This window comes from Pseudophryne corroboree, chromosome 1 (genome assembly GCF_028390025.1).
Source record: "Pseudophryne corroboree isolate aPseCor3 chromosome 1, aPseCor3.hap2, whole genome shotgun sequence".
Lineage (NCBI taxonomy): Eukaryota > Metazoa > Chordata > Amphibia > Anura > Myobatrachidae > Pseudophryne > Pseudophryne corroboree.
The window spans coordinates 299,532,749-299,552,558 of NC_086444.1; the positions used below are offsets into that span (position 1 = coordinate 299,532,749).

At 48.6% G+C, this 19,810-nt stretch overlaps 1 protein-coding gene across 2 annotated transcripts in view; it reads left to right on the top strand.

Moving 5' to 3' along the window:
* The window catches only part of ACAD10 (acyl-CoA dehydrogenase family member 10), a 226,918-nt gene that overhangs the window by 169,718 nt on the left and 37,390 nt on the right, over positions 1-19,810 (top strand). For both annotated transcript variants that reach the window (XM_063964392.1, XM_063964391.1), the window contains 2 exons: positions 2,860-3,018; positions 6,369-6,541. In XM_063964392.1, coding sequence (XP_063820462.1) covers positions 2,860-3,018; positions 6,369-6,541 — 332 coding nt within the window. The remainder of the gene's footprint in view (positions 1-2,859; positions 3,019-6,368; positions 6,542-19,810) is intronic.

Sequence of the window (19,810 nt, forward strand, 5' to 3'; positions counted from 1 at the left end):
GGTATATCCAAAATTATTGGTGAAGTTCACAAATCCTGATAAATCATAAATACTCCTGATATTAGAAATACCCCTGATGTTAAAAAAACAGGATGAATTGGTCGATGATGGAAAAAACCTTATATGATCAAGAAAGGTTGAAAAAGGTTAAAAAATAGGTTAAAAAATAGGTTAAAAATATACGGACAGTGCCAGGAGGTAGGGTGGAAAGAGGATAGACCCAGGATAGGGTGGTACCAAGACAGGAATCATAGATAGGCTTGGACATTCTCTAGAGGAACCATTTAGTTTCAAATTCTAAATTGAGACCTTTAGGTTTCAATGTACCCAGATTGAATATACTCCTCATTTCCGTCCTGGCGAGTCTTTCTTCTATATCGCCTTTTCTCCAATTCCCTAATACCGCCTGAATGCCACAGAACGAAGCCAGTTCAGAGATTTTGCAGTCGTGTGTTTCTTTAAAATGTGCAGAAATCCCATGTGTTGGTAGTCCTTTTTTGATATTCCTGAGATGTTCAGCCATTCTTTCTTTAAGCTTTCTAGTTGTTCTCCCAACATATTGTTTATTACATTTGCATTGTATGAGATAAACAACATTTTTACTGTCACACGTTATGAATTCACCAATGTCATATTTCTTTTGGTTACTTGTAGACGTGTAGCTAGTTATGACTGATGTATTGTTCTTGCAGTTTCGACACATTTGGCATGAGCCACACCGATAAAAGCCTTTATTTTTAATGGTCATGGTTCTCTTGGGGACCTCTAGTGCACTTTTAACTAGACGTTTCCTTAAGTTATCAGCTTTTCGATAAATAAAACGCGGCTTATCAGATATATATTCTTTAAGCACAGGATCCTGTAGAAGTAATCCCCAATTCTTTCTTATAATGCGTTCAAACCCTTTATATTGACTGTTAAATTTTGTAATAAAGGTGACACCTTCCAGTCTTTTTCTTCCTTTCAACAAGTTTTCTGAAGGTTTCACCATATGCTCTCTATCCATTTGGCCATATTTTTCATAGGGTTCTTCTAATGTCTTGGTCTGGTAACCCTTCTTGTGAAATTGCTCTTTCATCATAGCGCCCTGCTCGTGGTAATCGCTTAACTTGGAACAGTTTTTCCGTATCCTATGGAACTGGCTGCCGGGTACTGAAGAAAGCCAGTTAGGATGATGATTACTACTGGAAGGAATAAATGAATTACAATCAGTCGGCTTGGTGTATGTTTTAGTCTGTATGGTATTATCTTCGATGAATATGGATAAGTCCAGAAAATTGACATTCGTTCTACTCTTCTGGTAAGAGAGTATAATGTTCTTACCGTTTATGTTAAGGGAATCACAAAAAGCGTCTAGTGAGATGTCATCCCCTTTCCAAATGAAGAGGATGTCATCTATATATCGCTTCCATAGCACCAGGTTCGCCCCATATTCAAGGTTGCCATGTACGGAGGTTTCTTCCCAATGGGCCATGAATAAATTAGCGTAACTAGGGGCAAACCTGGTGCCCATGGCTGTCCCATGTAACTGAAGATAGTAAGAATTATCGAACCAGAAGAAATTGTTGGTCAAAATAAATTCAATGCTTTCCAACACAAAAGATGCTGTGTCGTGTGGGACAGTTCCTTTTTCCAAGAAATAGGCGGTGGCTTCTAGGCCGTGTTGGTGACGTGTTGGAATTATTGACACTGGGTCTTTCTCCCCACACATACATCGCTCAATACGAGAGAATCGGGGATTCTGTATATCCAGGACCACTCCAAAGATACCTTTACACACAGGCCTCAACATTATAAAGTGTGAGTGAGGTACGCCTATATTCCTTTCGCATAGCCTCTGTCCTATCGGAGTATGAATGATTTCCAGTAACATCCCCAGGTCTCAATAGACAACAGTGCATGCAAAGATACCTTTATACACTTCTCTCCTCCCTTTATGGATGTGAGTATGGTACGCACCAAGTTATCAGAATAAATTTAGAGAGCACTCTCCACCATAAGGAAAATTTGTATATGATTACGTGTTACCAACATACTACACTATCAGTCGTCCTCGTGTTTTTCTCTCCTTGTCGCCGAGAATAAGAATCATCGGTTCAGGATCACTACTGGACTAAGGAGAGGAAGAAGGGAGAACGAAAGATCAAAGATACCTTTATATGCAGCAACAACCGTGATTTGACGTGAGTACGGTACGCGTTTACTCTGAATATCTCCACATTTGCACCTCCACCCGTAGAGAGGATGAAAATTCTGGATTATTGATTTTTAAACCACATTTACCACATCCTTTCACGCATCTTCATCCAGTGACTTCTTGCCTAAACGGACGTACTTCACTATTAGGTGTTCTCCTGTCTTCTTTCTTTTTTTAACTCTTCACTCCGGAGAATTTGGGAAGAAAAAGAACAGAGGAATAAAAGATACCTTTATACGAGGGACATAGTGCGACTCCATGTGAGTATGGTACGCATTCAGTCCTCCCACTTATAAACTCTTCCTGTGTTGAAAAGAATCTGGTCAAAAATCGAAGTTGTTTCATGGACTAATTGACTGAGAATATACCCCATTATTACAGTATTGTACATTGTGAATCGTTGATGAGCGCAGAAGGGATCTCATATTTTTTCGTGTACGATTGTTTTACGGTGTTTGAGTGACCACCCATTGATTTCCCGACCGCAGCTCTCTCAGGCGCAGCAGTCCTCTACTCTTCTTTTTTGCAAGATCCATTCTACACCACAATGTTTCCCTGTGGAACCAAATGTACTTCGCAGAAAAAGTATTACCAGTGGTAAGTCTACCATAACACTTATTTTTCTTAAGTTTTATTTATGTGACACTAGCCTTTTTTTGCAGGTGCACTGGATCAACACTGTAAAATCTGCATCTTTATGGGAAAGACTGACCTAGATGCCCCTCGCCATAAACAGCAGACAATGATCTTAGTTCCTATGGATGCACCTGGAGTAACAGTTCTGAGGCCACTTACTGTCTATGGATTAGAGGATGCTCCAGGTATGAATTGCAGTATCTGTTAATAGTTTGGAAGCACTCTTTTACATTTTAGGGAACATGCAAGAGCATTTATTCTTGAAAACTGGTGATACAATCAAAAGAACCACTCTGTGGTACTGGAAATTAGTATTTGATTCTCACTTCCGAAATTCCACATTGCCAATGTATTACAATTTCCAACCATATACACCGAGTGGGTAAATTACTATGATCACCACGTACATTTATGCAAAGTAGCTATTCCACAGATAAAATTTATACAATTCAGACATTCTATGTCAGAACGGAAAGGCGAAGGCATGCAGAGACTAATGAAATGTATCACTCGTGAAATAATGGGTAAATGTTGCAATTTGATGGACTTTGAACATAGAATGATTGTTGGTGATCGCAGCAGTTGTGCCAGCATTAGCAAAAAGGCTGCACTGGAGAATTGTTTGAGGGCGGCAGTTAAAGTGCTTAGAGAGGAAACCTGCAGACAAAGAGCTGGTTCTGAATGCAAGGCCTGTGGTTATAAACGGCTCCTGGATCCTGAAGTAGAATGGATGTAGACTTGTTCTGCTCAACCGATGGACAACAGTCCATCAACTTACTGATAATCTATATCGGACCAATTCAGATGGCCTCTCAATATACCATACATTGCCCATTAGATTGTAAGGCCTACAGAAGCAGAAGGCCTGTCCGTAAGCCATTGCTGTGTGCTGCAAACAGGGTGAAACGCCTCCAGTTTGCTCACAAACACAGGAATTGGACAGTAAATGATTGAAAACAGGTCACGTGGTCTGACAAATCACAATTTCAAATACACCATGCAGATGGCACAAAAGCATTGCCATGACTCTTTAGGCTGGTTGATTCAACGTTATGGTACTGTATACTGTAGGGCAGGGGTGGGGAACCTCCGGCCCGCGAAGCCGTTTGGTCCGGCCCACACTCTCCTCTCAGTGAGACGCCACCGTACAGTCCGGCGGCAGCGTGTCTCAGCTGTCACCACACGGAGGAGAGCGCGGCTATTGTCGGGCGGCGGCGTGTAGGACTTGAAACCAGCCGCCGGTTCGTGAGCCAATCAGAGCTCGCGGACCGGCAGCCAATCAGGAGCCGCGGCTGCAGGTCCGCGAGCTCTGATTGGCTCTCGAACCGGCGGCTGGTTTCAAGTCTTACACGCCGCCGCCCAACATAGCTGCGCTCTCCTCCGTGTCCCCGCCGAAAGGAGCGGTAAGCGGGACGGGGGGGCATCTGTATACCTGGCACTGTGGGGGGGCATCTGTATACCTGGCACTGTGAGGGGCATTTGTATACCTGGCACTGTGGGGGCATCTGTATACCTGGCACTGTGGGGGCATCTGTATACCTGGCACTGTGAGGGGCATTTGTATAGCTGGCACTGTGGGGGCATCTGTATACCTGGCACTGTGGGGACATCTGGATACCTGGCACTGTGGGGGCATTTGTATACCTGGCACTGTGGGGGCATCTGTATACCTGGCACTGTGGGGACATCTGTATACCTGGCACTGTGAGGAGCATTTGTATACCTGGCACTGTGGGGGCATCTGTATACCTGGCACTGTGGGGACATCTGTATACCTGGCACTGTGGGGGCATTTGTATACCTGGCACTGTGGGGGCATTTGTATACCTGGCACTGTGGAGGCATCTGTATACCTGGCACTGTGAGGGGCATTTGTATACCTGGCACTGTGGGGGCATTTGTATACCTGGCACTGTGGGGGCATTTGTATACCTGGCACTGTGGGGGCATTTGTATACCTGGCACTGTGGGGGCAATTGTGGATCTGGCACTGCACTATTGGGGGCATATGTGTATCACGTCCCATTTTAACTGGCCACACCCATTTTTTGGGGGCGCGCGGGGGCAGACTTGTATGGCCCCCGAAGGATTTTATAAATATCCAAATGGCCCTCGGTAGAAAAAAGGTTCCCCACCCCTGCTGTAGGGCATGTTTTCATGGGAGTGTCTGGGCCCTTCATTTTTCGTGTGGAGCAACGTCTGACTGGCCAAGGTTATTTGATGGTTTTTTCCAATGGAGATGTATACTTCCTGCAGGACAATGGGGAGCTGACGTAGAACTCTTATTGTACGCAAATGGTTTGAGGAGCGTGATGAAGACCCATTGTCCTCAATTCCAGATCTCCATCCCATTGAACATTTGTGGGAGGAGGTTGAATGGAGGATCCAATAAATAGATCCACTGCCATCAAACCTTCAGGAACTGGAAGATGCAGTTCATCGCATTTAGGGTAATATTCAGCACAAACATACTAACCATTAGTAACATCCATGTCTAGAAGAATTCAAGCCAAATTAAAGGCAATAGGTGCCCCAACAAAGTGCTAACCCGGTGGTCATGATAATTTAGCCACAGTATATTTCAGAGCAAAATAACCAAATTTATTGCCAGATGTGTTGTACAAAGGAAACTGACCATTGTTGTCATAAACTATGTCCAAATACATTACATTGCCAGCAATATACTGCAGTCAAATACCCATAAAAGAAATGCACACATACCCTCTAGGAGGTGCTAGTTTTGTTCCACAAATTACCTATCTTCTTCTCCCACATACCAACCTTCCATTCCCAACACTGTACTAGTGGAACAGGGCCGCCATAAGGGGAGTATAGTAACTTTCCAGGTGATTTGCGGTGAAAGAGCTTTGGAGCTCACAAGGCCTTCTCTCTGACACTTGCACAATGTGAGAGGGGTGAGATATGGGGAACGGTAATTAACATCCTGCAGACAGCTCCCTGTATTCTGATTTGTTCATATTGTCAGATAGGAACCGCTACAATTAATTTCCTGCCCAAAGTTGTTAACAACTCACGGTGTCACTAACATGTTGCTATATGGTGGCCTCCAGATGAAAGATCTATTTTCTATAGTTGCCACCAAAACGAATTCTGCTTTAGATACTAGCCAACAAGGAGCACTTTGTATTATAGTCATCAGAATGTATATTGGGCTGGGTATGGGCCCCAAGTTTTCAGATAGCTGCTTTGGAGAGAAGATTTATTTCTGATAATTTTGGCCTCACTATTCTGCTCTCTTGATGTTCTGGGGTCATTCAGAGCTATGAGTGAGTGATTATTGGCCATGAATAACTGAAGCCAGTAAAGTGGAGGTAGCTGTCAGGGTCAGAGACAGCAGAGGTAATGGCAAATGCGCCTGTCACAAGATCTATGTACAGGGGACTGAAAAATAATGCACAGCCATGCATCATGTAGGTAATCCTGGGCACCACTAAAGTACTGATTTATAGGTCTCTACTTGTGTTCTCTTGGGTAATATTAATGCCCTGACTTTCAGTGTGTTTCTGTCCCACAGGTGGACATGGAGAACTACGCTTTGACAATGTACGTGTGCCTAAGGAAAACATCCTCCTGGGTAGAGGCAGAGGATTTGAAATTGCACAGGGCAGGCTAGGTCCAGGGAGGATACATCACTGCATGAGGCTTATTGGGCATGCAGAGAGGTCTTTAACTCTCATGAAGCAGAGGGTAAGTAAAGAGATCATTCCCTGAATGAATTTGATTTACAACAGGTGAGAAGTGTCCCTTCAATAAGCATTCACAAGTCCATGCAAAAATACCTGTAACAGCAAGGCTAGGGAACACTGGACCATGGGATTGCAAGTTGACTGGAAGAGTTGGCACATAAACTACACTGTAGCTATACATTCTAAGATCCTCCCCCCTGCAACCCCAGAACTCCAGTCTTCTTTATGTGCCTCATGGAGTAGGACACGTTTTCAGGGGCTGCTATGCAGCTCTTATTGTATCTAAATGATTATTACTTAATTTCTAAGGTTTTTTTTCTGTTGCACACAATTGTCTCCTTTTTGGTGACCGTTTCATACCCCAGGCTGCCCTAACGGCTGTTTCAGTGGTTAATACTCTCAAGCCGATTGTGCCGCTCAGCATTTCCTTTTGGTTTTATAGTTCGGACAGACCTCACTGGTGGTCATTGTGACTACTGTTGCAAGGTTTTTGAACATGGAGTGTTGTGACATTACATCTTCAGCACCAACACCTATAGGGGGTGATTCAGAGCTGATCTTAGATGTGCGAAAAAACGCAAATCTACGATCACAATCTCTAACATCAAGGGGGGCGCACAGCACAGGGCTAGTCTGTCCCGCACGCCAATCCTTACCCCCACCCCCACACACGTGCGAAAGCATTGGACATCGGCAATGCTTTCACACCTGGCGAGTAGCTCCTTGCCTATGCAGCCTAGCTGCAAAGGCAGGAGGCTACCCGCCATGTTTTTTGGCCGCAGCGGCTGCGTGCGACTGCCGCTGCAGTGTTCCAGTCTTAATCACCCCCATAGTCGTCATCATAGCCGGATCTGACAATCACTGTACTTGAGCTCACAGCACTTTTTCTAACTATCTTAATTCGACCTGGCTGGCCATTTCGTATTCGGCTGTTCAGCGCTACGGCATTGGTTTAGGTACGGTATCTGTGAAGCTCCAATAGCGAGAGAGTGCTAGCAGGCTCAATCATTCCTGCCTGGACATTTCTCTATCGTCCTAAGTGGATGCTGGGGTTCCTGAAAGGACCATGGGGAATAGCGGCTCCGCAGGAGACAGGGCACAAAAAAGTAAAGCTTTTACCAGATCAGGTGGTGTGCACTGGCTCCTCCCCCTATGACCCTCCTCCAGACTCCAGTTAGATTTTGTGCCCGAACGAGAAGGGTGCAATCTAGGTGGCTCTCCTAAAGAGCTGCTTAGAGAAAGTTTAGCTTAGGTTTTTTACTTTACAGTGAGTCCTGCTGGCAACAGGATCACTGCAACGAGGGACTTAGGGGAGAAGTAGTGAACTCACCTGCGTGCAGAGTGGATTTGCTGCTTGGCTACTGGACACTAGCTCCAGAGGGACGATCACAGGTACAGCCTGGATGGTCACCGGAGCCGCGCCGCCGGCCCCCTTGCAGACGCTGAAGAGAGAAGAGGTCCAAAATCGGCGGCTGAAGACTCCTGAGTCTTCATAAAGGTAGCGCACAGCACTGCAGCTGTGCGCCATTTTCCTCTCAGCACACTTCACACAACAGTCACTGAGGGTGCAGAGCGCTGGGGGGGGCGCTCTGAGAGGCAAATAAAAACCTTATTAGAGGCAAAAAATACCTCACATATAGCCCACAGAGGCTATATGGAGATATTTAACCCCTGCCTAACTTCAAAAATAGCGGGAGACGAGCCCGCCGAAAAAGGGGCGGGGCCTATCTCCTCAGCACACAGCGCCATTTTCTCTCACAGAAAAGCTGGAGAGAAGGCTCCCAGGCTCTCCCCTGCACTGCACTACAGAAACAGGGTTAAAACAGAGAGGGGGGGCACTGATTTTGGCGATATTGTATATATATAAAAGATGCTATAAGGGAGAAACACTTATATAAGGTTGTCCCTATATAATTATAGCGTTTTTGGTGTGTGCTGGCAGACTCTCCCTCTGTCTCCCCAAAGGGCTAGTGGGTCCTGTCCTCTGTCAGAGCATTCCCGGTGTGTGTGCTGTGTGTCGGTACGTGTGTGTCGACATGTATGAGGACGATGTTGGTGAGGAGGCGGAGAAATTGCCTGTAATGGTGATGTCACTCTCTAGGGAGTCGACACCGGAATGGATGGCTTATTTAGAGAATTACGTGAGAATGTCAACACGCTGCAAGGTCGGTTGACGACATGAGACGGCCGACAATCTATTAGGACCGGTCCAGGCGTCTCAGAAACACCGTCAGGGGTTTTTAAAAAACGCCCATTTACCTCAGTCGGTCGACACAGACACAGACACGGACACTGAATACAGTGTCGACGGTGAATAAACAAACGTATTTCTCATTAGGGCCACACGTTAAGGGCAATGAAGGAGGTGTTACGTGTTTCTGATACTACAAGTACCACAAGAAAGGGTATTATGTGGGAGTGAAAAAACTACCTGTAGTTTTTCCTGAATCAGATAAAATAAAATGAAGTGTGTGATGATGCGTAGGGTTACCCCGATAGCAAATATTGGCGTTATACCCTTTCCCGCCAGAAATTAGGGTACGTTGGGAAACACCCCTTAGGGTGATAAGGCGCTCACACGCTTATCAAGTGGCGTTACCGTCTCCAGATACGGCCGCCCTCAAGGAGCCAGCTGATAGGAAGCTGGAAAAATATCCTAAAAAGTATATACACACATACGGTGGTTATACTGCGACCAGCGATCGCCATCAGCCTGGAGATGCAGTGCTGGGTTGGCTTGGTCGGATTCCCTGACTGAAAATATTTTATTCATGTACAGCATTTAATAGGATGCATTCTATATATATGTATGTGAGATGCACAGAGGGATATTTGCTCTCTGGCATCAAGATAAGTGCGTTGTCCATATCTCCCAGAAGATGTCAGGGACACGACAGTGGTCAGGTGATACAGATCCCATACGGCAGATGGAAGTATTGCTGTATAAAGGGAAGGAGTTATTTGGGGGTCGGTCCATCGGACCTGGGGACCACAGCAACAGCTGGGAAATCCAACCTTTTTTACCCCAAGTTACATCTCAGCTAAAAAAGACACCGTCTTTTCAGCCTCAATCTTTCCTTTCCCATGAGGGCATGCAGGCAAAAGGCCAGTCATATCTGCCCAGACATAGAGGTAAGGGAAGTAGACTGCAGCAGGCAGCCCTTTCCCAGGAAAAGAAGCCCTCCACCGCGTCTGCCAAGTCCTCAGCATGACGCTGGGGCCGTGCAAGCGGACTCAAGGTGGGGGGGTAGTCTCAAGAGTCTCAGGGCGCAGTGGGATCACTCGCAAGTTGACCCCTAGATCGTACGAGTATTATCCCAGGGGTAAAGATTGGAGAGTCGAGACATCTTCTCCTCGCAGGTTCCTGAAGTCTGCTTTACCAACGGCTCCCTCCGACAGGGAGGCAGCATTGGAAACAATTCACAAGCTGTATATCCAGCAGGTGATAATCAAAGTACCCCTCCTACGACAAGGAAAAGGGTATTATTTTTCCACACTATATTGTGGTACTGAAGCCAGACGGCTTGGTGACACATAGTCTAAATCTAAAATGTTTTGAACACTTACATAAAAGGTTCAAATCGAGATAAAGTCACTCAGAGCAGTGATAGCGAACCGGAAAAAAGGGGACTATATGGTGTCCCTGGACATCAAGGATTACCTCCATGTCCAAATTTTGTCCTTCTCATCAAGGGTACCTCTGGTTCGTGGTACAGAACTGTCAATATCAGTTTCAGACGATGCCGTTTGAATTATCCACGGCACCCCGGGCCTTTTTACCAAGGTAATGGCCGAAAAGATGTTTCTTCAAAGAAAAAAGGCATCTAAATTATCCCTTACTTGCACGACCTAAAAAGGGCAAGTTCCAGAGAACAGTTGGAGGTCGGAAGAGCACTATCTAAAGTAGTTCTTCGACGGCACGACTGGATTCTAAATATTCCAAGAATCGCAGCTGTTTTCCGACGATACGTCTGCTGTTCCTAGGGATGATTCTGGACACGGTTCAGAAAAAGGTTTTTCTTCCCGAGGAAAAAGCCAAGGAGTTATCCGACCTGTCAGGAACCTCCTAAAACCAGGAAAGGTGTCTGTACATCAATGCACAAGAGTCCTGGGAAAAATGGTGGCTTTTTACGAAGCAATTCCATTCGGCAGATTCCATGCAAGAATTTTCCAAAGGGATCTGTTGGACAAATGGTCAGGGTCGCATCCTCAGATGCACCTGCGAATAACCCTGTCGCCAAGGACAAGGGTATATCTTCTGTGGTGGTTGCAAAAGGCTCATCTATTGGAGGGCCGCAGATTCGGCATACAGGATTTGATCCTGGTGACCACGGACGCCAGCCTGAGAGGTTGGGGAGCAGTCACACAAGGAAGAAACTTCCAGGGGGTATGGACGAACCTGGAAAAGTCTCTTCACATAAACATTCTGGTACTAAGAGCAATCTAAAATGCTCTAAGCCAGGCGGAACCACTCCTGCAAGGAAAACCGGTGTTGATTCAGTCGGACAACATCACGGCGGTCGCCCATGTAAACAGACAGGGCGGCACAAGAAGCAGGAGTGCAATGGCAGAAGCTACCAAGATTCTTCGCTGGGCGGAGAATCACGTAATAGCACTGTCAGCAGTGTTCTTCCCGGGCGTGGACAACTGGGAAGCAGACTTCCTCAGCAGACACGATATTCACCCGGGAGAGGGGGGTCTTCATCCAGAAGTCTTCCACATGCTAGTAAACTGTTGGGAAAGACCAATGGTAGACATGATGGCGTCTCGCCTCAACAAGAAACTGGACAAGTATTGCGCCAGGTCAAGAGATCCACAGGCAATAGCTGTGGACGCACTGGTAACACCTTGGGTGTACAAATCAGTATATGTGTTTCCTCCTCTGCCTCTCATACCAAAGGTATTGAAGATTATACGGTGAGGAGGAGTAAGAACAATACTAGTGGCTCCGGATTGGCCAAGAAGGACTTGGTACCCGGAACTTCAAGAGTTGGTCACGGACGACCCGTGCCCTCTACTTCTGAGAAGGGACCTGCTACAACAGGGTCCCTGTCTCTTTCAAGACTTACCGCGGCTGCGTTTGACGGCATGGCGGTTGAACGCCAGATCCTAAAAGGGAAAGGCATTCCAGAAGAAGTCATTCCTACCTTGATTAAGGCAAGGAAGGAAGTCACCGCGAAACATTATCACCGCATTTGGCGAAAATATGTCGCGTGGTGCGAGGATCGGAGTGTTCCGACGGAGGAATTTCAACTGGGTCGTTTCCTACATTTCCTACAATCAGGATTGTCTATGGGTCTCAAATTGAGATCTATTAAGGTTCAAATTTCGGCCCTGTCAATATTCTTCCAAAAAGAATTGGCCTCAGTTCCTGAGGTACAGACTTTTGTTAAAGGAGTACTGCATATACAGCCTCCTGTGGTGCCTCCGGTGGCACCGTGGGATCTAAATGTAGTTTTAGATTTCCTCAAATCCCATTGGTTTGAACCATTGAAAAAGGTGGATTTTAAATATCTCACATGGAAAGTGACTATGTTACTGGCCCTGGCTTCCGCCAGGAGAGTATCTGAATTGGCGGCTTTATCTTATAAAAGCCCTTATCTAATCTTCCATTCGGATAGGGCAGAACTGAGGACTCGTCCGCATTTTCTCCCTAAGGTGGTATCAGCGTTTCACCTGAACCAACCTATTGTGGTGCCTGCGGCCACTGGCGACTTGGAGGACTCCAAGTTGTTGGACGTTGTCAGAGCCTTAAAAATATACATTTCAAGGACGGCTGAAGTCAGAAAATCTGACTCGCTGTTGATACTATATGCACCCAACAAGTTGGGTGCCCCTGCTTCTAAGCAGACGATTGCTCGTTGGATTTGTAACACAATTCAACTTGCTCATTCTGTGGCAGGCCTGCCACAGCCTAAATCTGTTAAGGCCCATTCCACAAGGAAGGTGGGCTCATCTTGGGCGGCTGCCCGAGGGGTCTCGGCATTACAATTCTGCCGAGCAGCTACGTGGTCGGGGGAAAACACGTTTGTAAAATTCTACAAATTTGATACCCTGGCAAAAGAGGACTTGGAATTCTCTCATTCGGTGCTGCAGAGTCATCCGCACTCTCCCGCCCGTTTGGGAGCTTTGGTATAATCCCCATGGTCCTTTCAGGAACCCCAGCATCCACTTAGGACGATAGAGAAAATAAGAATTTACTTACCGATAATTCTATTTCTCGGAGTCCGTAGTGGATGCTGGGCGCCCATCCCAAGTGCGGATTATCTGCAATACTGTACATAGTTATTGTTAACAAATTCGGGTTATATTGTTAAGGAGCCATCTTTAAGAGGCTCTTTCTGTTATCATACTGTTAACTGGGTTTAGATCACAAGTTGTACGGTGTGATTGGTGTGGCTGGTATGAGTCTTACCCGGGATTCAAATTGCCTCCCTTATTGTGTACGCTCGTCCGGGCACAGTACCTAACTGGAGTCTGGAGGAGGGTCATAGGGGGAGGAGCCAGTGCACACCACCTGATCTGGTAAAAGCTTTACTTTTTTGTGCCCTGTCTCCTGCGGAGCCGCTATTCCCCATGGTCCTTTCAGGAACCCCAGCATCCACTACGGACTCCGAGAAATAGAATTATCGGTAAGTAAATTCTTATTTTTTCTGTTGTTGTTCTTAGCAGTGTTCATACTAAGCAGTAGAAGATTATTAAGCTAACTTCTGTACGCTTACTTATAAAATCAGGGGCATCTCTTTACAGGAATCTTCCATTGACCGATTCAGACATTGCGGGTCATTCCAAGTTGATCGCTAGCTGAAAAAGTTTGCTGCGCTGCGATTAAGTAAAAAAACGGCACTTCTGCGTAAGCGGCGCAGTGCACACGCGCGACGTACTTTCACAATGGCCTATGTATTTTTACACAAGGTCTAGCAAAGCTTTTCAGTCGCACTGCTGGCCGCAGAGTGATTGACAGGAAAGGGGCGTTTCTGGGTGTCAACTGACCGTTTTCAGGGAGTGCTCGAAAAAACGCAGGCGTGCCAGGAAAAATGCAGGCGTGGCTGGGCGAACGCAGGGCGTGTTTGTGACGTCAAATCCGGAACTGAATGGTCTGAAGTGATCGCAAGCGCTGAGTAGGTCTGGTGCTACTCTAAAACTGCACAATTTTTTTTTGCAGCCGCTGTGCGATCCTTTCATTCGCACTTCTGCTAAGCTAAAATACACTCCCAGCGGCTTAGCGTTTGCACGACTGCTAAAACTGCTAGCGAGCAATCAATTTGGAATGATCCCCTTTGTGAGTTTCCACAGGGGAATCTCATGGCTTTTCAAATCATCTTCAAAGTTCCATAATTCTGTGTGAGATATAGGAACCTGTGGCTTTTCACAGTGACTGCCATTACAGTTCTGTGAAATTCTTGTCTAGAGTATCCTTTTCCACCGAATCCAAGGTTGCCACCTAAAATAACCCATATCAGGGTGTAATTGTAATCCTAGTGATTTTTAAATTGTGGGCAAGTCTTGGGTGGCATCTCCCTTTTGTCCAGATCTGCTGCAACAAGGTCTGTTTCTACAGCTGGACCACTCTGTGTTGGTTTTAACAGCCTAACAGCCTAAGTTTTTTACAGCTGAATGTTTTTTTCTACCTCTGACGTCCGTACTAAGGGGGTAATTCCAAGTTGATCGCAGCAGGAATTTTGTTAGCAGTTGGGCAAAACCATGTGCACTGCAGGGGAGGCAGATTTAACATGTGCAGAGAGAGTTAGATTTGGGTGGGTTCTTTTATTTCTGTGCAGGGTAAATACTGGCTGCTTTATTTTTACACTGCAAATTAGATTGCAGATTGAACACACCACACCCAAATCTAAAGGCCCGTACACACTGGCCGATATATCGGCCGTTCTCTTGAACGGCCGATATATCGCGGGACCATCGGCCAGTGTGCGATCAACTTGGAATTACCCCCTAAGGGCCTAATTCAGACCTGATCGTAGATGTGCTAAATTTAGATCAGCTTCCCTGACATGCGGGGGGATGCCCCGCACAGGGCTAGTCCGCCCCGCACGTCAGGCCCTACCCCGCCGCACAAGTACAAAAGCATTGCACATCGGCGATGCTTTTGTACTTGAAGAGTAGCTCCCTAACAGCGCAGATACTGCGCGCTGGCGGGGAGCTACTCGTCGCTGTTCAAGTCGCAGTGGCTGTGTGTGACATCACGCGGCCCGCCACCCGCACACTCCAGGCACGCCTGCGTTGCCCAGACCACGCCCCTAAAACAGCGACCAAACGCCCCTCCTGCCCAGTGACCGCCTCTGCCTGGCAGATATAACATGTGCAGAGAGAGTTAGATTTTGGTGGGGTGTGTTCAAACGGAAATCTAAATTGCAGTGTAAAAATAAAGCAGCCAGTATTTACCCTACACAGAAACAAAATAACCCACCCAAATCTAACTCTCTCTGCACATGTTATATCTGCCACACCTCTCTCTATCTAGCATCTGCCCCCCCCCCCCTCTCTGCACAGCATCTGCCTCCACTCCTCTCTGTCCAGCATCTGTCCCCCTGCTCTCTCTGTCTGTACGCCTCTCTCTTTGCCCAGCATCTACCTTCTCTCCTATCTCTGTCCAGCATCTGCTCCCCCTCTCTTTGCCCAGCATCTGCCCCCTCTCCCCAGCATCTGTCCCCCACTCCCCAGCATCTGTCCCCCCATTCTCTCTGCCCTGCATCTGTTCCACCATTCTCTCTGCCCTGCATCTGCCTCCCCTCCTCTCTCTGCCCAGCATCTGTACCCCCACTCCAACATCTGTCTCCCCATCGCTCTCTCTCTCTCCCCGGCATCTACCTCCTCTCTCCTCAGCGTTTACCCCCACCTCTCCCTAGCATCTGCCTCCCCTCCTCTTTCTGCCCAGCATCTTCCCCCCTCTCTTTCACCAGCATCTGTGCCCCCCTCCCTCCCCAGCATCTGTGCCCCCCTCTCCCTGTCCATCATCTGTCCTACCTCCTCTGTCTGCCCAGCATCTGCCTCCCATCCTCTCTCTGCCAAGCATCTGCTCCCCCTTCTCTCTGCTCTGCATCTGCCTTCCCTCTTCTCTCTGCCCAGTATCTGTACCCCCCTCCCGCATCTGTCTCCCCATTTCTCTCTCTCCCCAGCATCTGCACCCCTCCTCTATCTGCCTAGCATCTGCTTCCCCTCCTCTTTCTGCCCAACATCTGTCCCCCTCTCTCCCCAGCATCTGTCCCCCCTCTCCCAAGCATCTGTCTCTCCCCTCTTTCCCCATTATCTGTTCCCCCCTCTCTCCGCCCAGCATCTGCCTTCTCTCCTCTCTCCCCAGCATCTGCTCCTGCTCCTTCTCCCCAGCATCTGCATCCCCTCTTCTCTCTGCCCAGCATCTGCCCCCCCCTTCTCTCTACCCTGTATCTGCCTCCTCTCCTCTCTCTCTCTCTCCCCAGAATCTGCACCCCTTCTCTATCTGCCTAGCATCTGCTTCCCCTCCTCTTTCTGCCCAACATCTGTCCCCCTCTCTCCCCAGCATCTGTCCCCCCTCTCCCAAGCATCTGTCTCCCCCCTCTTTCCCCATTATCTGTTCCCCCCCTCTCTGCCCAGCATCTGCCTTCTCTCCTCTCTCCCCAGCATCTGCTCCCCCTCCTTCTCCCCAGCATCTGCATCCCCTCTTCTCTCTGCCCAGCATCTGCCCCCCCCCTTCTCTCTACCCTGTATCTGCCTCCCCTCCTCTCCCTGCCCAGCAGCTGTACCCCCCACTCCAACATCTGTCTCCCCATCTCTCTCTCTGTGTCCAGCATCTGCTCCCCTCTCACCAGCATCTGCCCCCTCCTCTATCTACCTAGCATCTGCCCCCCCCTCTTCATTCTGCCCAGCATCTGTCTCCCCCCTATCTCCCCAGCATCTGTCTCCCCCCTTTCTCTCTAGCATCTGCCCCACCTCTCTCTCTCTGCCCAGAATCTGCCTCCTCTCCTCTCTGCCCAGAATCTGCCTCCTCTCCTCTCTCTGCCCAGCATCTGCCTCACTCCTCTCTCTCTGTCCAGCATCTGCCTCCCCCTCTCTGCACAGCATCTGCCTCCACTCCTCTCTCTGTCCAGCATCTGCCCCCCCCCCCCCTCTCTGCACAGCATCTGCCTCCACTCCTCTCTATCCAGCATCTGTCTCCACTCCTCTCTGTCCAGCATCTGTCCCCCTGCTCTCTCTGTCCAGCATCTGTGTGTCCCCCTCTCTGTCCAGCACTGTCCCCCCTCCTGTTTCTGCCCAGCATCTGCCACCCCTCCTCTCTCTGCCCAGCATCTGTACCCCTCCTCTCTCTGCCCAGCATCTGTACCCCCTCTCTCCAGCATCTGTCCTCATCCTCTCTCTGCGTAGCATCTGCCTCCCCTCCTGTCTCTGCCCAGCATCTGCCCCCCTCTCTCCAGCATCTGTCCCCCTCTCCCGAGCATGTCTCCCTCCTCTCTCCCCAGCATCTGCACCTCTTTCTCTGCCCATCATCTGTCCCCCCCTCACTGCCCACCATCTGCCTCCCCTCCTCTCTCTCTGTCCAGCATCTGTACCCCCTCTCTTTGCCCAGCAACTGCTTCCCCTTCTGTCTCTGCCGAGCTTCTGCCCCCCTCTCTCCCCAGCATCTGTCCCCTCTTCTCTTTCTGCCCAGCATCTGCCCCCTCTCTCTGCCCTGCATCTGCCTCCCCTCCTCTCTCTGCCCAGCATCTGTACCCCCTCTCCAACATCTGTCTCCCCATCGCTCTCTCTCTCTCCCCAGCATCTACCTCCTCTCTCCCCAGCGTCTACCCCCACCTCTCCCTAGCATCTGCCTCCCCTCCTCTTTTTGCCCAGCATCTTCCCCCCTCTCTTTCCCCAGCATCTGTGCCCCCCTCCCTCCCCAGCATCTGTGCCCCCCTCTCCCTGTCCATCATCTGTCCTACCTCCTCTGTCTGCCCAGCATCTGCCTCCCATCCTCTCTCTGCCAAGCATCTGCTCCCCCTTCTCTCTGCTCTGCATCTGCCTTCCCTCTTCTCTCTGCCCAGTATCTGTACCCCCCTCCCGCATCTGTCTCCCCATTTCTCTCTCTCCCCAGCATCTGCACCCCTCCTCTATCTGCCTAGCATCTGCTTCCCCTCCTCTTTCTGCCCAACATCTGTCCCCCTCTCTCCCCAGCATCTGTCCCCCCTCTCCCAAGCATCTGTCTCTCCCCTCTTTCTCCTTCATCCACTAGGGGCCACTGGAGCGTAGTTACAATGGGGAAATAGTAGGCAGTAGTTGGGAGCTGGCACTTTAAAATTTCAACACTGAGGCTAGCTCCTCCCCTACTATCTCACCTCCAACCCAGTCTTAGTTTAGTGCCCGAGGTGAGCTGGTTCACTTGGGTTTAGCTGAAGAATTTTCTATTTTTTCTTTATTATTTTATTTTTCTTTCACACACGCACAGACTGGCAGCTCTGCCACTGCCAGTCTGCACCGCGGGAGCTGCCGGCGGGGTCCCATCGCAGCTGCGTGCGGCTCGGGATGGGCCCCGGCTGAGGGAGACACTGAGCTCTCCTGAGTTGGCGGACACCGCTGCGTGCGGCGCGTGTTGGGACCACTCCATCCAGCAGAAGATTCCGGCAGCATGGCAGCAGTGAGTATCAGTGGCCGGACACCGCTGCGTGCGGCGCGTGTCAGGGTCACTCCGTCGGCAGAAGATTCCGACAGCACACCGCTGCGTGCGGCGCGTGTCGGGGCCACTACATCGGGACAGCGGTGAGTACAATTTATCCCCCTCCACTGTTGTATAATTTTACATTTACAGTGTGCCCACTGTTTATTTACTCAATTTAACTGTGCAGTGTGCTGAGTGATAGAGGGCATTTGTGGCGGCACTCACCCAGAGAGATCCCGGCTCCCCTCTAATAAAAGCCTTTGCTTAAAATTTAAAATGGGCGCCATTTAGGTGGGGGCGGAGCTTTAGCCCGCTCTGCACAGCGCCCGCTCTGTGCAGAGGGCTCAGCGCTTCCCGGCCGCGGCATACATTGCCGGCGGGGGATACAGGACGCTCACCGCTTCAGCTACACTGAAGCGGGTCAGTTTTAAATTTGGCGCCGAAACGGGGGGGCAGAGCTAACTCCCGCTCTGTACAGCGGGCTCAGCGCTTCCGCTCCCCGGCCTGCCGCTGCAGCATGCCACTCACCGCTTCAATCACGGCCGCTGAAAGCTCCTTCCCCTACACTGACATAGTATCATGCCTGGCTGTACTGTGCATGATACATAAGGAGGGGAAGGACCTTAATCCCGCTCTCCTCAGCGGGCTCCCCGCTCCCCGGCCACGGCTCACAACGCTCTATAGCCCAGAGGGATCTCTCCCTGCAGGGGAGACCTTTACCGGGCATTTCATAGAGGAAGCCCGCTCTGTAACAGGAGCTGTGTCTCAGCTCAATAAGGTTCAGGGCTAGTTGCATAACACTAGTATAGCATATTAAGCAGAAGAGTGTATATTTATTGGGTTCACTATTATATCACCCTGGAATATGTATTTCTCTACCCTATTGGGTTCACTATGTGTATAGATATATATGTAATGTATTTATATCACCCGGGCATATGTATTTCTCTACCCTATTGGGTTCAATAGGGGTGTGTATAGGAGATACAGATATTTATAGATGGATATATGTGTATATATATATATATATATATATATATATATATATACTGTATATACCATATATAGTGGATACAACAAAACCCTTCCACAATGTTTATTAATAACACAGACCTGGGTTCACATTTCCACATAGCTCTTGCCACATAACAAAATTTTCCCCTGGCTTTTCTCGCAGGCGGGCCGCCATTTTGAGAAACCAGCGGAACCTCCGAGAAACAGGTGTTGCACCAGTTCTTCTTAATTTAGCGGTACAAATAATGCTATTTGTAATTTGGGGGACTGTGTGTGGCATCAGAAGAATAGCCACTGTGGCTCAGTACGCTAGTAGCAGGGACATTTATATAAAAAAAAAAACTTAAGAGGAGCTCTCATAGCCTAGTGGCTAAGACTCCTAACCCGCAGCACAGCGTTACCAGTTCAGGTCTCTGCTGCTCCAGACATAAGTTTATTTGAAACATATCTGTCACTGCACGTTATAGTGCAGACATTACATAGGGCTACGCTTCTTTAACCCACCTTTTCTCTTTTCGTTCGTATCACCTGGTACAGTCAGAGAAATCCCTGTTAGGTGTGGATTGTGCGGTGAAGCCATCTGTTCAGCCCTCAGCGCAGCTACAGCACGCTACTTTTTGAACACAGATTATG